Source organism: Nycticebus coucang, chromosome 12, assembly GCF_027406575.1.
Source record: "Nycticebus coucang isolate mNycCou1 chromosome 12, mNycCou1.pri, whole genome shotgun sequence".
Lineage (NCBI taxonomy): Eukaryota > Metazoa > Chordata > Mammalia > Primates > Lorisidae > Nycticebus > Nycticebus coucang.
In genome coordinates this window covers 13,303,542-13,324,289 of record NC_069791.1, presented here as the reverse complement: position 1 = coordinate 13,324,289, position 20,748 = coordinate 13,303,542, and the positions used below count along the sequence as shown (strand labels likewise).

General features: G+C 49.8%; 2 protein-coding genes across 2 annotated transcripts; both read right to left on the bottom strand.

Moving 5' to 3' along the window:
- Window positions 1-159: 159 nt before the first annotated feature.
- SPRYD3 (SPRY domain containing 3) lies at window positions 160-15,653 on the bottom strand. Its single transcript, XM_053557266.1, has 11 exons — window positions 15,534-15,653; window positions 13,943-14,089; window positions 12,832-12,907; window positions 12,032-12,156; window positions 11,637-11,772; window positions 10,101-10,286; window positions 3,248-3,397; window positions 2,770-2,827; window positions 2,044-2,163; window positions 1,786-1,958; window positions 160-1,476 (listed from the first exon to the last, which is right to left on the bottom strand). The coding sequence occupies exons 1-11, from the start codon at window positions 15,554-15,556 to the stop codon at window positions 1,342-1,344; spliced, it is 1,329 nt and encodes a 442-aa protein (XP_053413241.1). The 5' UTR covers window positions 15,557-15,653; the 3' UTR covers window positions 160-1,341.
- Window positions 15,654-19,333: 3,680 nt separating this feature from the next.
- LOC128562372 (U6 snRNA-associated Sm-like protein LSm3) lies at window positions 19,334-19,685 on the bottom strand. Its single transcript, XM_053557275.1, has one exon. The coding sequence runs from the start codon at window positions 19,683-19,685 to the stop codon at window positions 19,377-19,379; it is 309 nt and encodes a 102-aa protein (XP_053413250.1). The 3' UTR covers window positions 19,334-19,376.
- Between the last annotated feature and the right edge of the window lie 1,063 nt (window positions 19,686-20,748).

Sequence of the window (20,748 nt, the reverse complement as noted above, 5' to 3'; positions counted from 1 at the left end):
CCCACAGCTAGGTCCGTGGAACATGTATGATTCCTGTCCCTGGCCTAGCACTGGTATGAATCTCCTGTGAGGAAACTGCCTTTGGCTCCCTTCTATCCTCTGGCCCCATCCCTAGCCCTAGGTACCAGAAAGGATTCCAATTCCAGCCTTACTGATAAATACAGAAACTCCATCTTTACCAGCTGTATAAACATCTCTGTCCTGTACATACATGTCATATATCATACTGTGGGGCCTGAAGGGAGGCCAGAGAAGGCCCCAGTAGCACCACCGATCACCTGCTTTCCCCACAGCCCCGCCCGCTCTGTGCAAACAGTCCCTGCTGCCTCTTCCTCCTGGGAGAAGTCATGGCTAGGGGAGGGGGTCGAGGGAATAGAAGGAGATATACGAGCTTGGTAGGGGCAGACATACAAAGGTGCTAGAATCCAACACTGAAGCAAAACAGGCAAGTGGGACAAGCAGCAAGCTGGGGCACTGGGGTGGGAGTAAGGGCTGGACAAGAGAGCGAGGGGCCCAGCTGCCCTTCTGGGCTTAGCTCAGGCCCTGGGGTGGCACTCACACCACAGCAGGGGAGACATGCCCAGAGCCTTAGCCTCCATCCTAGGGAGCTAGGGACGTAAGTGTCAGGTGACCAGTGGATAAAAGGGGGAGAGAAGTAAAGGTCCCAGGGCCCTGCCATCTCATAGCCCCTCTCTCTTAACCATGCAACAGGTATCCACCCATGTGGATGTGATGGGGGGGAGCCAAAGATTCTCTGGGTGCCTGAGCAGGTGAGGGCAATCAAAGCCAGCTGTCACAGGAAAGAAGAGAGACCCTAGAGAACTTCATGTGGCAGCAGCCAGTGAAGAGAGAGAGACAGCCCAAGAGAGGCTCCAGAATCCTGCCAGGGGGATGACAGCAGCAACCAGTTCCCACCAAGAGGACAGGGAACAAAAAGGAAGAGTCCAAGGAGAAATACTGTAGCAAGTAGGGGACAGGGCTGTCTCCTCCCCACCCTCTACAAAGCGTCATGCCCAAACAGCAGCTGAGACAGGTGCCCGCTCCTCCCCACTCACACAGAGCCGGCCAGGGAAAGGGGATCCTAATGCCCACTCACCCAAGCAAGCAGGTCGTACCCAGTGTCAACACCATTCTCGGGCTGTTCTCAGGCCCAGGGACTGATGAGAGGGGTGGTACCAGGTCAGAAATGTGAGCACAGAAGAGCCTGAGGGGTCTGAGCTGGGAGGGGCAGAGAGACTATGCACCCCCAGGCCTGCTGGCTGAGCACATCCTCAGGGAAGTCGGGAGCTGAGTCCGTGGTTCGCAAAGGGTGAGGAGAGAGAGAAGAGGCAGTAGGGAGGCCTAGCCACTCAGAGGGTGCAGGTCTACTTTGACTTTCTCCCCACAGCTCAGCATGCCAATGGTGGGGAAGAAGCCTCCAGAAGGTACAACAGCATCCTTCTTCCCGATGATCTTGCCATTCCGAGTGAAGAATACCTGGGGTGGTATTGGGGAGAAGAATGGAACAGAGAAGAGCTTCCTGCCTCTTCTCTGACCAGCTACACAGGCCCAACCCAGCCACTCCCAGCTCCCAGCAGGGGCTCAGTTAGGATGAAAATGCAAGTGACCGCAAGAGGGCGTCCTGAGGCTGGGAAAACAGCCTCCCAACCAAGTCCCCTCACGTCACCAGCCCCTGCCACCCCAGAAGACCTTTGATGGCAGGGCCAGATTGTCCCTCTTTCCTACCCCGCAAGGGCGATGACAGACCCGAGAACCCAGTCCCACCCTAAATTCTCCCCTACTCACCACCACCTTTTTGCCCTCATGCTCTGGCTCTATCTCTTCTCCATCATCTTCCTCTTCCTCTTCCTCCTCCTCCTCTTCTCCTTCCTGGTGCAGGTACATGACGTTCCGAACATTCCTCACAGCCCGGGCAGTCGGAGACAGGATCACCGTGTCACAGCTGTCATCACTATCCCCTAGGAGAACAGGAAATCTGAGCTCCTATGGTACTCCCCCACCCACTGCCCTGAGCAGCCTGCTGACCACCCCCACCTCACTCACCCTCACTGTCCAGAATGTAGTCCCGGGGGAACATGATTCCGCAGCCCATAATATCCCCTTTGTAACAGCGTGGCCCAAAGGGGTCTCCCACGCCACTGCCATGGAAGATCTTCCCATCATCTGTTGGAGGGAGGGGAGAGGACAGACTTGAAGAAGGCGTGGGTGACACCATACCCCGGCCCCCACCACATGGCCCCTGCTTGAGGTTGAACACTTCTCTGCCCCCCTCACCGGCTCTGAGGAAGGGAGGGGACAAGATGAAACAAAAATGAGGAGAAAGATGTGGAAAGGGGGGCACCAAATTAAAAAAAGAGATACAGTATCCCTCACTCCAGGAGCTAAAAGGGAGACTCCTTCAGGGAACTAGTAGGAAGAGAGGAGAGAACCCTTAGAGAAGGAATGACAACCAGAGGGGGAGGGTAGAGGTGAGGCCAAGAACTCAAGGCTTGCTTCTCTTCGTAAGAAAGCCCTAAAGGAAATCAAGCTGACCAAAAAAAGAAAATGAAGAATCTGTAGGATCCACAGGAAGGGCACAGAAGGAGCCAACTCAGAGGCCAGGAATGTCCAGTTTGGGCCCAGATCTCCAGCCCCTATCCTTTGGCTTGGCAGGAGAAGGGGGGATCAGCCAGCAGCAGGGAAAGAAGAGAAGCCGTGTGTGAGGGGACCAAGAAAATGGTGTCCTTAAGTCTCCACAGTCCCCCTTTCCCAGGGAAGCCCTCTATTCACCTGCATGATAAGCCACAGACCCTCTGCTCCAGCCAGGGTGCCTGTTCTTGGGATAATCCTGCACCAAGAAGAAAAAAGATAATCTGTGGTCCCACACACACAAAGAGGACAGGAGAGAGTGGAGAGTAGGGTCTGGATATTCAATCTTCGGGTATAGGCTTATAACCCAGACAGTGGCTCACCACTGGTTCACCGTCCCATAGCCTCGCACATCCTGCAGGTGCTGGGCGTGCCAGAGAAGGGACAGTGAGAAAGGTGCCAAGCTTTCAAGACCAGGGCCTCAGGCTGTCCCACCCCGACCCCTACCCCAGGCTGTCTGAGGCTCCTGGTCACATGGGGTCTGTACTCACATATAATATGGGTTCTGTCTCAAAGTTAAATCCTCCCTCCACAGCCCAGGCCTCCCTGGTTTCCTCAAGAGCTTCCTGGCCCATCTCAGCCCTAGAGCTGAGCAGAAAGGCCCAGCATTCGCACTCACCTTCCGAGCCAGCCCCAAGGCGATGTAGCATTTCTCTCCAGGGTCTATAATCTCCACCTCAAAGTAGTGGCTGCGGGTGCTTAGTGGGTGCCGGGCCTGGGCCAGCCCTACATCCACAATGCTCTTGCCCTTCCCCAAGTACTCCAGCAGCTGTGGGAGGAGGGGCAGGTGGGGGTCAAGGACAGTGCCATGTACCCTGGAATCTTGGTCCCAAGGCAGTCTGGGTACCAGTTTTCCAAGTTGACAAAAACCACTGGCTGAAAGAGAAAGAATCCTAGAGGCACAGCTCAAAGCTCTAGGCAAGCATGGAAGAACATGGGTGGGGCAGGCAAGAGAAGAGCAGAAGCAAAGAGACCTCCAAGCCCTTCCAGAAGGCCGGGAGCAGCAGCAAGCCAGAGGCACAGGTGGGGGCAGGGATCCCGGCCATCATCACCTCCCTGAAGAACCTGCTGGTCCTTCCCTGCTAGGAAAGGTCCACCCCAGGGGCCCTGAACACAGGGAAAAGAAGTGAAGACCAGGCTGTGAGGAAACTGGGCAGCTTTCTCAGGGGGCCCATGGAGAGAGGGAGGATGCAGAAGTCGGGGTGTCAATCCAAGAGTCTGGGGAAGGGGCTGAGCTCAGAAGTCCATACTGCTTGGAATGGGTCTGACATGACTTCAAGGTCCTTGTTTTACTTGGCTTTGAACAGTGCTGTTCACAGCTGGGGCAGGAAGGTTCTGAGGGAAACCAAGGGACCCAGAATGACCAACTCTGCTCCTTCATTTCATGTGAGAATTGGGGAGTGAAGATAGAGGCAGGCTTTCCTGTCCCCAGCCCTTTGCTGCCCTTTCCACTTAGACTAAGATTAGCATGGAGGCAGGAGGAGAGGAGAGATGACTGATGAGTTCTTGGGGCTCTTCAGCCCCACAATGGTTCTGCCTGGGCACGACAGGGCGGCAACCTCAAATCTGGGAGGATTTATTTGTCAGTTGTCATGGCAATAGTGGGACTATGACTCACCCCATCCCCTCTATCCCCCACCCTCAGCATCACCTGGGATTCCTTAATCCCCTTTTAATTAGCATAAGTGCCCCACAAGGCTTTCTTCTACCCTCCCACCCCTGCAGCCCTGAAAAAAAAAACACGCTCCCTGGAGCTCTCCTGTACATCTCCCTGGCAAGCCTTGGGATCCTAGCCTCTCACCTCCCAAAGATTCCTGCCTGAACAGGAAAGGAGTTACACTCCCTGCACCAGCATGGAAGCTGGTGCATGTCCCCAGCAGAGACTGTCCTGCACCCTGACTACCTCTTCAGAGAGTGGGATCAGCAGGCTTGGTGCCCTGCTCAGCCCTGGATCCCCAAAGCCTGCCCCCCTCAATCCCATTCTCCCCTCCTGTTCAAAGAGAACTGGAGGCAGGTTGGGAGAAGAGAACACAAGAGAGGCACAGAGACCACTAAGTCCACACCCTGGCCTACACTGTGTGAATCATCGGTGGTCCTCTGTGTGCTCTCTGCTCAGCCTGGTTCCTCCTGTTTCTTCCCACCAAGGAGGGCAGGGTGTGACTTGATGCATAACTAGTTTATACTTCACCCTGTCAGAGCGGCCCCCAGCCCGCCCTCTCCACCAGCATTGTAGAACTGGGTGGGGGACCCCACAGCTGCCTTGGACCCACTCTATCCAACTGGCCTCAGTGTAGGAAACACAGTGTTCTCCAGTTCCAGAGCCAAAAGGCAACTGATCCAGAGGCTGATCCTTGGGAAAAACCCGCCCAGCCATTCCCGCTGCCTCAGCCCAGAGGAGGGCAGCTGCTGAGCTTTGGCTAAGGATATGGTGGCCTGCTTCCCTAAGCTGGAGATCCAGGATGGACTGCACTAACATGGAACTCAGAAACCCCCTCCTCACAACCCTCCCACAGAGCACTGCTGAATGAATGACTAGGTTCCAGCACAGAGTACACTGCTCAAGAGAGGAACCCTCAGCATTCAGGGCAGAAGCGAGCAGAAACCATCTGATCTACTCTCCTGCCTTCTCCAAGCACTTAGAGGGGTGCAAGTGGGGAGAAGTGTAGCCCCTCAGAGATGCTTTCACAACTACGTCCCTCCCCCTCCTTGGCCTACAGCCCCAGAGGGGATCTTAATGCTGGCTCCTTAATTTGTGTCTCCAATACCTCTTAGTTTGAAAGGGAACCCAATAGACACAGGTTCAAATCCTAGTTCCTCTTATTTAGTTACCACTAACATTGAGTAAATTAAAGGATAATAGGGATAACACTGCCTGCATCTCCAAAAAAACAGGTGGGAAGGCCAGGCAAGGTGGCTCATACCTATAATCCTAGCACTCTGGGAGGCCAAGGCAGAAGGATTGCCTGAGCTAACGAGTTCAAGACCAGCCTCAGCAAGAGCGAGACCCCCCCATCTCTAAAAATAGCCAGGTATTGTGGTGGGTGCCTACAGTCCCAGCTACTCAGGAGGCTGAGGCAAGAGGATCATGAGTCCAAGAGTTTGAGGTTGCTGTGAGCTATGACGCCAAGGCACTTTACCAAGGGTACCAAAGAGACTTTGGCAAGTCTCTTTGCCAAAGTGAGACTCTGTCTCAAAAACAAAACAAAACAAATAAACAAACAAAACAGGTGGGAAGGCAAAATGGAGTGTCAGGTGCTTAGCATAGAGCCTGACACCCAGTAAGTGGTCAGTACACATTTCTACCTATCTCTAAATCAGGAAATGATCTTTCATCTCAGCCTTTACCTCCAACTAGAGTAGCTCCTTAGGCCAACCAGGACTAAGGTGACCATTCCCTAGACTACCTATCCCAAGTGCCCCCTCAAATAATAACCAATCAACAGGAATGTTCCTCTATATCTTTGGTGGGGGTAAAGAGACCTTTCCTAGGGGCTCTCAACCTCGCCTTCTACCCATACACACACCACCAAAGATGGTAAACTCAATGCTGCAGAAAAGAAGCTGCAGATCAGAGTGTAGAAACCCCTGAACCCCACACCTTATACTAGTAGTGCCTTCCCAGCCTCTTCTCTGCTGGTAACCACCCTCCTCCTCCCACCACCAACAAGACCCTAATCCCTCTTGACAGGAGCAAAGGAGGGCTCAGTGCCCTGAGGGGCTAGAAGCAGCTGAAACAGGAACCAAGGACATGCTCCCCAGCTCAGGCCCAAACAGAGCCTCCTTCTGGGTTGGGTCTGGGAGGACCCCTGGAAGGGTGGGGCCTCCACTCACCACCCTTTGTGTACCAAAGCTGTTGTCCTGTCGCTAAGGAGTTGTCAGAGGAGCTACAAACAGGGAACAAAAACAGAAAATAAGTCTAATCCACCAGCTGTACCTATGGCCCCCCACCTCCACAAACTACCTCACTTTGCAAGGACTGGACCAGGGATGAGGTGAGGGATAACACCCCCATCCCTGAGCGAGTACAGCTGTGATTCTTCAGTACCCTCAGAGCTCTGGGGAGGGAGGGGCTATTTTTTTTTTTTTTCTTTTTTGTTGTAGAGACAGAGTCTCACTTTATCGCCCTCAGTAGAGTACCGTGGCCTCACACAGCTCACAGCAACCTCCAACTCCTGGGCTTAAGCGATTCTCTTGCCTCAGCCTCCCGAGTAGCTGGGACTACAGGCGCCCGCCACAACGCCCGGCTATTTTTTGGTTGCAGTTTGGCCGGGGCAGGGTTTGAACCCGCCACCCTCGGTATATGGGGCCGGCGCCTTACGGACTGAGCCACAGGCGCCGCCCGGGAGGGGCTCTTTAGAAAGGGAAACTGAGACCATAGGAGGCAGAAGAATTCCACTCAAGAATAGAGCCACATCTGTTTATAGACACTCAGATGAAACAATCATGACTAAATATTAATAACTATTGAATCTAGAGAGTGGGTATATGGATAGTCATTTTACTATTCTTTTAAACTTTTCTAAATGTTTAAAACAATTTTTTTTTTTTTTTTTAGAGACAGAGTCTCACTTTATTGCCCATGGTAGAATGCCATGGCATCATAACTCATAGCAACCTCCAACTCTTGGGTTTACGCGATTCTCTTGCCTCAGCCTCCTGAGTAGCTGGGACTACAGGCGCCTGCCACAACACCTGGCTATTTTTTTGTTGCAGTTTGGCCAGGGCCAGGTTTGAACCTACCACCCTCGGTATGCCCTTAGTGAGCGCCCTACTCACTAAGCCACAGGCGCTGCCCTGTTTAAAACATTTTTTAATGAAATGTTGGAGGAAAAAAGAAAAGAGCCAAGAATTGAATTTGTTCTTCTTCATGGGAAGAGCCAGTGAGAAGAGAAAAGAGAAGATCACTGAGATTTTTGTTGCAGTTGTCATTGTTGTTTAGCAGGCCCGGGCTGGGTTCAAACCCAACAGTCCTATGTATGTAGCCAGCACCCTAACCACTGAGCTACGGGCACCAAGCCGGAACTCCCATTTTCTTATGAGGATGGGTGTGGGAAGAGAGGAAATGAGTGGCCACAGAAAAGCAGACCTGGGGAGAGGGTAAGAGGATATTTGGACAGTAGAATCAGCAGTGGACAAGGTCAAAAAATGAACATCTGGGCCTAGTTTTGCTAGTTCACTGTTCGACATCAGAACAATGTCAAACATTTTTCTCTGGGACTTTTTTTCATCAATAGCAAAACAAGAGGATATTTGGAAATGTGTGGACATATTTGGGGCTCTCACAATGACTAGAGGAGGCGGGATATTGGCATCTTGGGTCTGGAAGCTAAGGATGCTAAATGTCCTTAACATCAAAAAATTGTCTCACCTGAAATGCCAGCAGTCTCCCCACAGAGAAAACTTGGACTAGGTAACATCAAAACCTCTCTGAAACCTTTATGGTTCTAAAGGGCACTCTACTAAGAATGTCACGCAGAGGGCGGCGCCTGTGGCTCAGTGAGCAGGGCGCCGGCCCCATATACCGAGGGTGGTGGGTTCAAACCCGGCCCTGGCCAAACTGCAACAAAAAAATAGCCGGGCGTTGTGGCAGGCGCCTCCCGTAGTCCCAGCTACTCGGGAGGCTGAGGCAGGAGAATCGCCTAAGCCCAGGAGTTGGAGGTTGCTGTGAGCTGTGTGACGCCATGGTACTCTACCGAGGGCAATAAAGTGAGACACTGTCTCTACAAAAAAGAATGTCACGCAGAACAGGAGAAATAGGCATCAACAGCAGCAGGAGCCTGGGGGTCCTAGGGAAGGGCTTCCCAACAAAGGGGGACATAAAAAACAGACAAGCCAAAGAGGAGAAACAGCTATGCTAGACATCTTTAGAGAGAAAAGGCACCAGAATGACCTGAATATCCTCTCCCAGGCTCCTCCAGGCTGACACAAGTGTAATCATTGGGTCATAAATACCAAGTGGATGGTAAGAAGGGACAGGAAGGAGGAAGTCAGGAGACAAGTGGTGTGGAACACCCAAAAGGATGGAAGAAACTGAGTAAGTCACCCCTGTTTGAAAGACAGAATAGTTGGCAAGATTAGAAGAAGGCACACGCCCCTAAAGAGGCTCATGCCCAAGTCTGCCCCAGAGGAGCAAGTGCTCAGAGTAGTGTTCCCACCCTGCCAGCTGTCCCCAGGGTTTGAGGGAAGAGCCAAACTTGACAGCTTATGTCTAAGAAAGAAAAAAATTCTTAAATAAGTGGCCTGAGGGAGGGTGGGGAGGAAGGAAGCTATTTATAAACGTCTGCAGGATTCTGCAACAATTAGAAAAGATTGCCTGGGAGGAGCTGGGGGCAGAGTGGGGACAGGTCCAGGCAGGGAAAGGATGCCAGGAAAAAACTCTTGAGGAGAGGTCAGGGATGAGAGCTGGAACATCGCCCTGGCTCAGTCCCAAGTTCAACTCTGTAGATGTCCAAATGATGGCAGAAAGAGAAAAGAAAGGAAAGAGGTGAGAGTCAAGAGTGGGCATCTGAGGCCTCCTAGCTCATGGTGGCTGCAGCCTTTGGACTCCAGTGCCAGCAGGAGTGCCAAGCATAAGAAGTAGCAGGAAGGCACACTTTCTGCCACTTGTTCTGAGTTCCACTTACCTTGAACTCCACAAGGGAAAAGCCTGGCTCAATCCACTCCCACCCCCCACTGCTTCTTGTTTTGCTATCAAAGGCTGAGTTGAAAACAGTTTGGGTTGGGGTGAGAAGGCCAGAGGGTGGAGAAAAAGGCCAGGTTGGGGAAAAGGGGGAGCACAGGGGCAGTTCCAAGTGGGAGGCCTGAGCAGCACACTAGAGGTCAGGGCCATACCCAGACCTGGGACCACTCACTCCCAGCTCAGTATGAGGCGCTCAAGGTGACAGGAAGAAATTTACCTCTCTCAGGGCCCATGACCTTCCCAAGAAAGCTTAAAATCCATGAGGGACTAAAGCAGGCGCGAGAAGATGACTGAAACAGGTTCATCTGCCTTCGTTCTCATCCTCTAGCAAGAGTAAGGGGAAGACAAAAGAGACTAACATTGATCCTTACTCAACAAAGATCAGCAAAGAGCCCTCCCCTACACGTGTGGATGTGCGACCACACATGCCGCACGGCACAGTTGAGCTGGGATCAAACCAAAAGGGAGTCCTGGCATCTTGCCTCCAAGCCAGCCTCTAGCCCCACAAAGGCAGAAGCTGAAAGAACAAAAAAAAGGCAAAAGAGAATTTCTACTCATTCCAAAAGTCAAACTAACATGAGTTCTCAAATGAAGGGGAAAGTTAGAGAAGGAATCAGGGCTAAAGATCCGGACTCAGAACCATGTCAAGGTCCCAGGCTATCCTGCCAAAACCTCACAAAAAACACCGTACCCTCTCTCTTCCCATCCTAAGCCACTCATACATGCTCATTCACCCACAGGTGTCCTGCCCAGCTCTCCCCCAGTGAGCCCCTCCCCCATACCCCTTACTTACAGTCCCACAGACTCTGACATCATGCAGCCGGCCCCATTCATCCTCATAACTGTCCACCATCATGACGCTGTCATCCTCGCGGCCCAGCTCAGCGTTGAGGTGCAGGCGCACCTCCTCACCCAGGGAGTGCATGCCCACTGCTGGGAACAGTCCATCCGGGGACATGGGCATGATGGTAGAGCCCACCTGCAGTAGAGGGAGGGAGAGAGTGGCCACCTGGCTCACTTTTCCCTAGCTCATCTAATTCTCACAAGGGTACTTTTAAGATGCTGCAATAAATAATTATCACACACTGTCTTTTTTTTTTTTTTTGTAGAGACAGAGACTCACCTTATCGCCCTCGGTAGAGTGCTGTGGCGTCACACAGCTCACAGCAACCTCCAACTCCTTGGGCTTAGGCGATTCTCTTGACTCAGCCTCCTAAGTAGCTGGGACTACAGGCGCCTGCCACAACGCCCAGCTATTTTTTTGTTGCAGTTTGTCCAGGGCTGGGTTTGAACCCGCCACCCTCGGCACATGGGGCCGGTGCCCTACCCGCTGAGCCACAGGCGCCGCCCCTTTTTTTTGTTTTTCCTTTTTTCTCTTTTTTTTTTCCACACACTGTCAAATAAAGAAAACCTAGAAGTGCTGAAAAGTTTAAAAATTTGCTAAGAACTCCTGGCCAAGCAAGGTATCCACAGAGCTAGAAGACAAACACCAGTCCCCTGCCTAGCTGCTAATTACAGTACTGTGCAGTATTGGAGCAGCACCGAGGCGCTGGTGCCCAGGAAACAGGTGCGCTCAGTCACAGCCTGGGAAAGCAGTTTTCCCAGGGGGGGGAAATGGAGTTGGACAGAGAAGAGAGTTGGGGTGTCTCTCTCTTCTCTTTGCTCCGCTCCATCTCCTCACCACTACACTTTTCTCTCTGAAGAGGAAAGGGAAGGAGAGGTGAAATAAGGAAAATAAAATGTAGAAAGGACATATCGCCAATCATCAAGTCAAAAACCCAAAGAGAAGCTTGAGTTTACACACCCAGACCATCATCTTACCCTCTTTTTTTTTTAATTTCAAAATATTAAAGGGGTACACATGTTTATGTTATATGGATACCTTATATAATACTTAAGTTGGGGCTTTTAGTGTGCCCATCACCGAACAAAGGGCACCATACCCCACGGGATGGGAGGGTTCAACCCATCCCTCCTCCCCTCCCCTTCTTGATTTCCCATGATCTTTGATTTCCATCTCTTTGTTGTCCTCTTTTTGTCTGCTCTAGATCACTCAAGTCTGCTCCCCACAATTTCTGTTTGTTCTTTACTACATGAACTTGTCCCTCTATGCCTAATATCTGGGTAATATCCCAGCTTCCCCTGGGCAGGGGAAGTGTCTTCTACATTCTCTAGGTTTCAGGAGAATCGGAGGCTGAACTGAAGGAAGACAGGAGCTAAGCACCTGGGCTCCTGGGCAAGCCCCAGCCAGTGCACTCTTCCTAATCACTGCTATGAATCCTTAGGCAGCTTCAAGCCACCGAAATCCCACCCAGGATTTCTCACTCACCCGCTTCCCATTTTTGGTGAAGAAGATCTGGGCAGTCTGCACATCAAAGGACACAGGCTCAATGCCACAGCCAATCCGGTCCCCAGAGTTGCACTTCGACCCAAACTGGCGGCCCTTGGCTCGGCCATTATACAGCCTGTGGAAAGCACAGACACAGAACCCAAGCCTGGCCTCCCAACTTCTCCACTACCTCGACAGCACAGGCCTCACCCAGCTGCTCTGACTCACTCTGGGATGGTACCCACCTATGTCCTGGAATGAGCACTACCCCCCTCTAAGTCTGTAAACCTGCCAAAGACAGAAAGGAATGGGAAAAGCCACCCTGACGTAGTCCTTCATAGCTAAGGTTCCCAAATCCATAGGAAATAGGTCAGGTTCCACAGGAGGCAACTCACTTGCCATCATCAGCATGGTAGGCCACAGAGTCAGGTAACCAGCCAGGCTGGTGATCCAAGCTATAGTACTGAGGCACCAGCCCCACAGCAATGGTGCCCCGGACTCCACTGTCCACAATAGACACCTGGGGGAAAGAAAGTGGGGCATAATTAGCAAGGATGGGAAATGGGATAAATTGCTGGAGGTAGGAAGAAGGGGAGTTAGAGATCAAAGGGAGCTGAGCCTCAAAGAGACAAAAAGACATGGGAATCAGAGAAAAAGAGAGGATGCTCAGAGGGAGAACTGGGAAGAGTGGGGCCTACCCTACCTTGAATATGTAAAAAATTATTTCCTAGCTTTGGAAAAAGATAGGAGATGGACTAGGTCAGTGGTTTTCAACCTTCCTAATTCTGCGACCCTTTAATACAGTTCCCCATGTTGTGGTTTTCATTGCTACTAGCAACAAAAAGAATTTTATGGTTGGGGGTCACCACAACATGAGGAACTGTATTAAAGGGTTGCAGCATTAGGAAAGTTTAGAACCACTGAAATAGATGCTTGGTTTAGGTTAAGGTAGGGGAAGGACGTGGGTCAAGGATGTGGGTCAAGACCTTTTGCTCCCTTGCCCCTTATCTAAGTAGACCTTGACCCACGTCGGGCACCTATTCCAGATTAAGTCCACGTTATTGTGCACACTTTTCCCAGTCAACAGGACAACACTGATGGAAAATTAAAAGGATCAGATCATGAATCTAGTAAAGGACCTCCTTGGAGCTTAATGATCTCATCCCCTGCTCTGCCCACCCACTACCTTGATCACCTCAAAATAATTGCTGTCCTTGGTCAGGGGTCGAGAAGCCACGTAGCAGCCAACTTCGCCAGAGTTTCCATGGTAACTGAAGGAGGAATGAGGGGGGAGCTTCATTAACAACCTAGTACAGGAGTTGGTGTGAGGGTCTCAGCATCCCTAACCCCTACCCTGCAAGGGCCAGCAGAGAGGAGAATTCATCAGGCCGCACTTCAGGACATCTGCATAGACACCATAACAAGATCCTTAAGGTAACTGCAGCCTACCCCTCCCACTGCCTCCAGCTAGTGTCCATCCCATACCAGACCAATGCAAGCCTGGTTTCTTCATTTCCAGAGGGAAAAGAATGTAGAGCCTCCTTTAGCTGCCTGGGAGGGGTCTCAACCTGTCTAACCTCAGTCCCTCATGCTGCTGCATCTTGGGCTGTTTTTCTCTGGCTCTGTCCTCAGTGGAGCTGCTACCCTCTGTACCAAAGTCCTTTGTAGATTGGAAGACAATTATTTAATCCCCATTCCTCAGCTTTCTTCCCTTCTAGGTAAATTACACTACTTCTTTTCCCTTTCAGTAATAATTTTATGAGAGAACAGGCTCAGAAGGAGGCAGGGAAAGAGTTCAAGCCAGAAAAGACAAAACAAACAAGTTCAAGCCAGAAAAGACAAAACAAACACACAAACCAAGGGGTTGGTAAGACACCAGAAGTGGTAGATGGGATGCACTACAGAACTATCCTTCCCAAAACAGGAAATCCATCGTCTTTGAAACAGCCACTCTTTACCAAACACAATCCCTAAGATTTAGGCAGGAGACTCAGACACCCCCCAGATCTACTGGAGTCTTCTCAACAGAGCACTTGAGGAACTCTTGAGACCCTGGCAGCCTCTTGTACCTGACATGATTGCTTCTCATGCCTAAACAGGAAAGGCCCTCATTGGATCCCAGTAAGGAAGGCAGAGGGGAGTGCAGGGTGAAGCAGTGCACAATATTCTACTCAGAAGGGCCTCTCAGGTCCAGGGCATTGCCTCTCATAGTGCAGTGTAGACAGTCCCCTTCCTCTGAAAAAGCCCCCTTTCACCTTATGATCTGGAGCAGAAAAGAAAATGTAGAAGCATTCCCCTGAACTCACCTTAAAGTGTCTCCATCTACAAGAATGTGTTTGAACCTCTCCTGATATCTGAAAGCTCGGACCTCCCGAATCTCCCGGATCCGCCGTCGCCAATTCAAAAACCGGTAATGCAGGTTGAGGTCATCCATCTTGTTCATGAGAACAAACCTATCAAGGAGGAAAGGGGACTGAGGAGGAAGCAGGGCCCTGAGTAAAACACCTCAGCCTGCTGGACCCAGAATGCACAGGGCAGTGGACTTGAGGTCAATTGCCCAGACTGATCTCAATAATCCCCACCCTCAGCCTCTCATTCAACAAACATTTACTGAGCTCCCACTGTGTGCACTGTTCAAGGTGCTAGGGAGACAGCTGTGATCAAGATGGATAGGATTCCTGTCCTCATATGGTTCTCATTCCACTCAGGGGGGAGGTGGACATGACAGACAATAAACAGACATGACAATTTTAGACATTAGAGGAAAAAAACAGGGTAACAGGATAAAGAATATGGGAGCAGTAGGCAGAGAGAAGAGAAAAGGTGTCTCTCTGAGGAGTTGACATTTGAGTTGAAAAAGAGTCAAGCTTATGACAAACCCCAAAAAGAAGATTCCAGGCAGAGGGACAGCCACAGGTCCTTGGATATACAGAAGCTAGCACAGTAGAGAAATAGAAAGAATGCCAGGACAGATGATAGCCAGAGAATGTGAGGGGGAATCTAGATGAGAAGGCAGGAACCAGAAGGACGTACAGACCACGGTAAGGAGTCTGGATTTTATTCCAAGTGTAATGGGAAACTTCTGGAGAGTTTTAAGCACGGAAAAGATAAAATATTAAAGTTTATCAGATCTTAAAGATCATTCAGGCTGCTGGTTGGCGAACTGATTATAAGAGGAGTGGAAATGGGCAAACAGTCAGGAGGTTGTTGCTGCATTGTAGATGACAGCACGCTGGAAGATGGAGCAATGGTGATAGAGAGGGGCGGGACGTCCAGGTATTTAAACAACCAGCAGTTATATGAATAAATGAACTGGGAGCCAGAGGTGAAGTACTCTTCTATTCCCATTCCCCAAATCCTGAGACAGGGGTTCTATCAAGGCCTGACATTGCCTTGCACACAGTAGGTGTTGAGGAAGTCTTGGCTGGGCTGAATTCAATGCCAGTGCGCATGTTAGGACTCTTATGCAGGAGCTACAATCCGCCACGTGACCCAGAAGAGGAGGCACCTGTAGGGCAGCCCTAGGACTCCACTCTTGGGCACAGAGCCAGGACTTGACCAAGGGAGATGCTGGAGACCTAGATCTAAGGGCATCTGTCTGCCCAGAACCCCATAGCCTTGGCACCGATGAGTGGCGGTCGTGCTGGGCCCTGCCTCCGCCCGGGAAACCGCCTGATCACTCAAATCAGACCTGAGGGTAACCGGGTCCGGGCCGGTCCACTTGACTAAGCCCGGTGACCCCGGCCCCGCGCAGGGCCAAGGGTGCGCCAACCGAGGAAACCCAGCAACTAGAGCGCAAGGCCCCGCCTCCGGCCCTGGAACCCCCGCCCAGGACCCCCGCCTCAGGCTCTGGGGAGACCTGCGGCCTCCGGGACCCCGCCCCCGATCTCCGCCTACCGGGGCCGCCGCGTCCTCCTCATCCATAGGCCTCTCAGCTCCGCACACAAGCTCTTCGGCCGCCGCCACCACACACATCCGGGTCCCCGCCCTTCCTTCGCTCACCGAGGTCCGCCCCACCCTTCGCATCGCAGCCAATCGTCAGAGGCCTCTGACGAAAGACATCTGCAGCAGCCAATCCGAGAGCATAGGCAGGGTGTAGGGCGCGGCCCGGTTCACCCGGCACCTAGAGCTGGGTTCGGTCTAGTAAACGCCGGTGTCCGGAGCTTGAGAGGAGGCCACGTGGCCGCAGGACGCGGTGCTAGGTGCCCTGGGCGCTGGGGAGACGGACACGGGGCAGTCCCTCTCAGGGCGGGGCAGGTGAAGGTCGCCACGCTCGCACATACATTAGGGGTATTTCTTGAGCGCTCATTCCGTGCAGACGTGGTGCTAAAAGCTTTACAGGACTGTCCTTTTGATCCACTTAACAACCTTATGAAATAAATCTTATTAACTCCGATGAGGAGCCGGAGACTGGCCTCCATAGCCGGTGGGCTTATCTGTTACCTTATGCTTTATACTCTGCCGAGCTCCATATCATGTCACTGTTCATTCATTCTGGCGAGCACATTCCATTCCGGGGCAGAAAACCAGATGCAAAAAGCACAGTGGCGGGCAGCGCCTGAGGCTCAGCTGGTAGGGTGCCGGCCCCATATACCGAGGGTGGTGGGTTCGAACCCGGCTCCGGCCAAACTGCAACAAAAACATAGCCGGGTGTTGTGGCGGGCACCTGTAGTCCCAGCTACCTGGGAGGCTGAGGCAAGAGAATCGCCTAAACCCAGGAGATGGAGTTTGCTGTGAGCTGTGTGACACCAGGGCACTCTACCGAGGGCGAGATAAAGTGAGACCCTATCTCTAAGAAAAAAGGAAAAAAAAAAAGCACAGTGGCATGGAAAGGCATGCTGTTGAGGAACGGAGGCTTTTGGTGGGAATGTGAAGGGAGAGAAGACAGTTTAACACGTTTACTCAGTAGCTACTAAAGGGTGTTTACTGCTGCAGAGCTTGGACTCCTGCCTGAGGACCTCCACAATTCGCTCCCATCACAGCATCTCTCTTCTCCCAATAGAAAGATTTCCACTGCTTTGTAGCACTTTTTTACAATACTCATTACGCTCTTGTTGGTATTATTTGAGTCATTTGTGTGTGTGTGGATCTGTCTCTGTTAGACCATGAGCTCCATCAGATCCTACTCTTCTTATCATAAATAGGTACCCTAAATTGGTGGAGTAAAGGAAAGCGTCATCTTATATCTTATAAACAGTGGCCACTTGGCATATGGAAATGTATGATGGGGATATGCGTAGATCGAAAAATAGGAAAACCTGGTCTAGAGCCCCAACTCTATGTGACTAAAAGGTTAAGGTCTGGTTTGGCACTGGCTACATGCACAGAAGCTGGCGGGTTCGAACCCAGCCTGGGCCTGCTAAACAACAATGACAACTGCAACAAAAAATAGCCGCGCATTGTGATGGGCACCTGTAATCCCAGCTACTTGGGAGGCTGAGGCAAGGGAATCACTTAAGCCCATGAGTTGGAGGTTGCTGTGAGCTGTGATACCACAGCGCTCTATCGAGAGAGACGTAGTGAGACTCTATTTCTAAATAAATAAATAAATAAATAAATAATAAAAGGTTAAGGTCTTGGTGTTCTCAATCAGAAACAAGAATTATCGAAGCATATATTCTCTTCCGTCTTTTCCAGCCCTCGGATTACTCAATTTGAATAATCTCTCCAACTCATTTTCAGTTCCTATTGGTTTCTTCATTGCTTCCCTTCCACTCCTCTTCCTGAGTTATGAAACTACCTCAAGATTCAGCTCACCTCTTTCTAAAGGCAGCCAGAGCAGGTCTGGCCTGGGAGGCTGCCACGGTCATGTCCATCCAGATCAGAGCTCCTTCCAGAAAGTAACTAACTGGCTAGGGTCTGAGGTATTCCCAAAATGGTAATGATGTTTGGTGATTCCACTCAGGATTTCCTCATCTTCAAGTTCCAGGCCTGAGGCTGGCCCTTTGGGTGATCCTCCACCCATTGGCACTGTCAGAACCTAGTTGGTAATATGTTATTGGCATCTAGATCTATTTGACCAAACAGCTTGTTGGGGTTTAATTAAAATAGAAAAAAAAATTAAGGTGTACAATTTGGGAGGCAGCTATGCTCACCACTATACCACCAATGCCAGTGTGCAGGTATACAAGTTGATAAGTTATATATACACCCGTGTATATGTCACCACAATCAAGAAAGCAACCATATCATTACTCTTAAAACTTCTTGGTGCCTGACACGGGGTTGATAACTAGAATCTACAGAGAGCTCAAATGAATCAACAAAAAAAGAGCAAACAATTCCATCTACCACTGGGTAAGAGATACGAACAGAACCTTCTCTGATGAAGACAGATGAATGGCTAACAAACATTTGAAAAAATTCTCAATGTCCCTGATCATCAGAGAAATGCAAATCAAAACCATCCTGAGAGATCACCTACCCCCACTGAGAATAGCCCACAACACAAAGTCTCAAAGCTGCAGATGCTGGCGTGGATGTAGAGAGAAGGAACACTTACCTTATACTTTTGCACTGTTGGTGGGACTGCAAACTAACCAGCCTGAGCAAAAGCAAGACCCCCCCGTCTCTTCTACAAATAGAAAAACTGAGGCAAAAGGATTGCTCGAGCCCAAGTGTTGGAGGTTGCTCTAAGCTGTGACGCCACAGCACTCTACCCAGGGCAACAGCTGGAGACTCTGTCTCAAAAAATAAAATAAAATAAAATAAAAAAGCCAGGTACAGTGGCTCATGCCTGTAATCCTAGCACTCTGGGAGGCCAAGGCTGATGGACTGCTTGAGCTCATGAGTTTGAGACCAGCCTGAGAAAAAGCAAGACCCTGTCTCTACCAAAAATAGAAAAACTGAGGCAAAAGGATCCCTTTAGCCCAAGTTGGAGGTTACTGTGTGCTATGATGCCACAGCACTCTACCCAGGGTCACAGCTTGAGACTCAAAAAAATAAAAAAATAAAAATAAAAAAGATGGAGACTTTACATCTTTTGTATGAACCTGGATAGAATTGGAACAAATTCTTTTTTTTTTTAGAACAGGATCTCACTTTGTTGCCCTCAGTAGAGCACTGTGGCATCACAGCTCACAGCAACCTCCAACTCCTGGGCTTAGATAATTCTCTCGCCTCAGCCCCCCGAGTAGCTGGGACTATAGGCACCCACCAGAATGCCTGGCTATTTCTTTGTTGTTGTTGCAGTTTGGCTGGGGCCGGGTTCGAATCCACCACCTTTGGTATATGGGGCCGGCGCCCTACCCACTGAGCCACAGGCACTGCCCGGAACAAATTCTTCTTAGTAAAGTATCACAAGAATGGAGAAGCAAGAATATAATGTAGTCAACTCTAATATGAAGCCAATATGTGAGGTAACACATACCCACATAAGAGAAAATTTCAAATCAATTCAAGGTGGGGGGCAGGGGAATGAGGGAACAGGGAGTGAGTAGAGGGAGAGGGTGAGGATTATGGTGTATGGCACACCTCTTGGGGACAGGACACAATTATAAGAAGGATTTTTTTTTTTTTTCTGACCTTGATGATCACATTTATTGGCAGTGTTGGAGAAAAATAAAAATGACATTTAGCTTTAGGAGTTGTAACTTATCTACAAATTAACTCATTTCAGGAGTGGAAGAATCCTTGGTCATTTCTTAATATAAAAATGTACGCAGGTTTCTCCTCTGAATGTCTTTAATCACATTTAAAGCGGCACTTGGACAAAGTTTCCTTGATGATAAATTCTTTGTATCAGCCAACTCTCAATGGAGGGGCAACCAGGACAACGCCATCTCCTCGGACAAAAAGCATTGGAATATTCTGTTTTGTTGATTTATATATCTCTTCATATGTTTCTTCATCAATTTCTATAGTAGTTACAGTTTCTTCCACATCTCTCAATATCATATTTAAATGTTGATCATAAGCATGTAATCTGCCCCGAAGCTCTCGGTCATTTCTCATTTTCACATAAATTCGCTCATCCAGGCCGAGCCTGATAAGATCCAGAGGCTCCTCTACAGTGTTGGTAGTTTGTTGCTGGTCCACGTCGTCCGCCATGTTTCAAACCCTGCGCTCCATAAGAAGGACTTTTTATTTATTTATTTATTTTTGAGACAGTCTCACTCTGTTGCCCTTGATAAAGTGCTGTGACATCATAGCTCACAGCAACCTCAAACTTTTGAGCTCAAGAGATTCTCTTCTCTCAGCCTCCCAAGTAGCTGGGATTACAGGCACCCACCACAACGCCCAGCTATATAAGAGGGACTTTACCTAACAAATGTAAATAGTACCCTCAATAAACCCGAAACAAGAGAAAAAAATTCTTCATGCCCCTTTATGCTCCTTCCTCACCATCCTACCATCACCAGGAGACCAATAAGCTGCTTTTTTGCCACTAACTTAGTTTGCATTTTTTAGAATTTTGTATAAGTGGAATCATACAGTAAGTGTTCTTCTGGTGGGAGAGAGGTGTCTGGCTTCTTTTATTCAGTGTGATTATCTTGAGATTCACCCATCTTGTTGCTTGTATCAATAGTTTATTTCTTTTTATTTATTTATTTATTTATTTGCAGTTTTTTTGGCTGGGACTGGGTTGGAACCCCCCACCTCCAGCATATGGGGCTGGCGCCCTACTCCTTGAGCCACAGGCGCCGCCCGTTTATTTCTTTTTATTACTGAATAGTATGTCATTGTTCAGATACATCCAAGTTTGTTTATCAATTCATCTGTTGATGGATGTTTATTTTTTTCCAATTTTAGGCTATTATGAATCAAGCTACTATGAATATTCATACGCAAGTCTTTGTAAGGACATATTCATTGTCTCTTGGGAAAATCTCTACCAGAAAGCGTCTGGGTTACATAGTAGATATGGGGTTAACTTTCTGAGAAAGAACTAAAATGTTTTCCAACGTGGTTGTATCATTTTAAATTCCTGGCAGCAGTATATGAGTGTTCCAGCTGTTTCCCATCTCTGCCATCACTCGGTATGGTCATTCTTTGTACTTTAAGCCATTTCAATGGGCACATACAACAGCGTATGAGGGTTCCACTTGCTCTGCATATTCACCAACATTTGTTATTATCTCTTGGTTTTAGCCACATAGTGAGTGTGAAGTGG

Bases quoted from the DNA above. Each gene is read 5' to 3' on its own strand.
- SPRYD3 (XM_053557266.1), bottom strand. From the start codon at position 15,556: ATGAGGAGGACGCGGCGGCCCCG. The intron at 2,828-3,247 runs GTGAGTGCGAAT...TTCTTGGTGCAG, and splicing joins CCTTGGGGCTGGCTCGGAAG to GATTATCCCAAGAACAGGCA. The intron at 1,477-1,785 runs GTGAGTAGGGGA...ATACCACCCCAG, and splicing joins ATGAGGGCAAAAAGGTGGTG to GTATTCTTCACTCGGAATGG.
- LOC128562372 (XM_053557275.1), bottom strand. From the start codon at position 19,685: ATGGCGGACGACGTGGACCAGCAACAAACTACCAACACTGTAGAGGAG.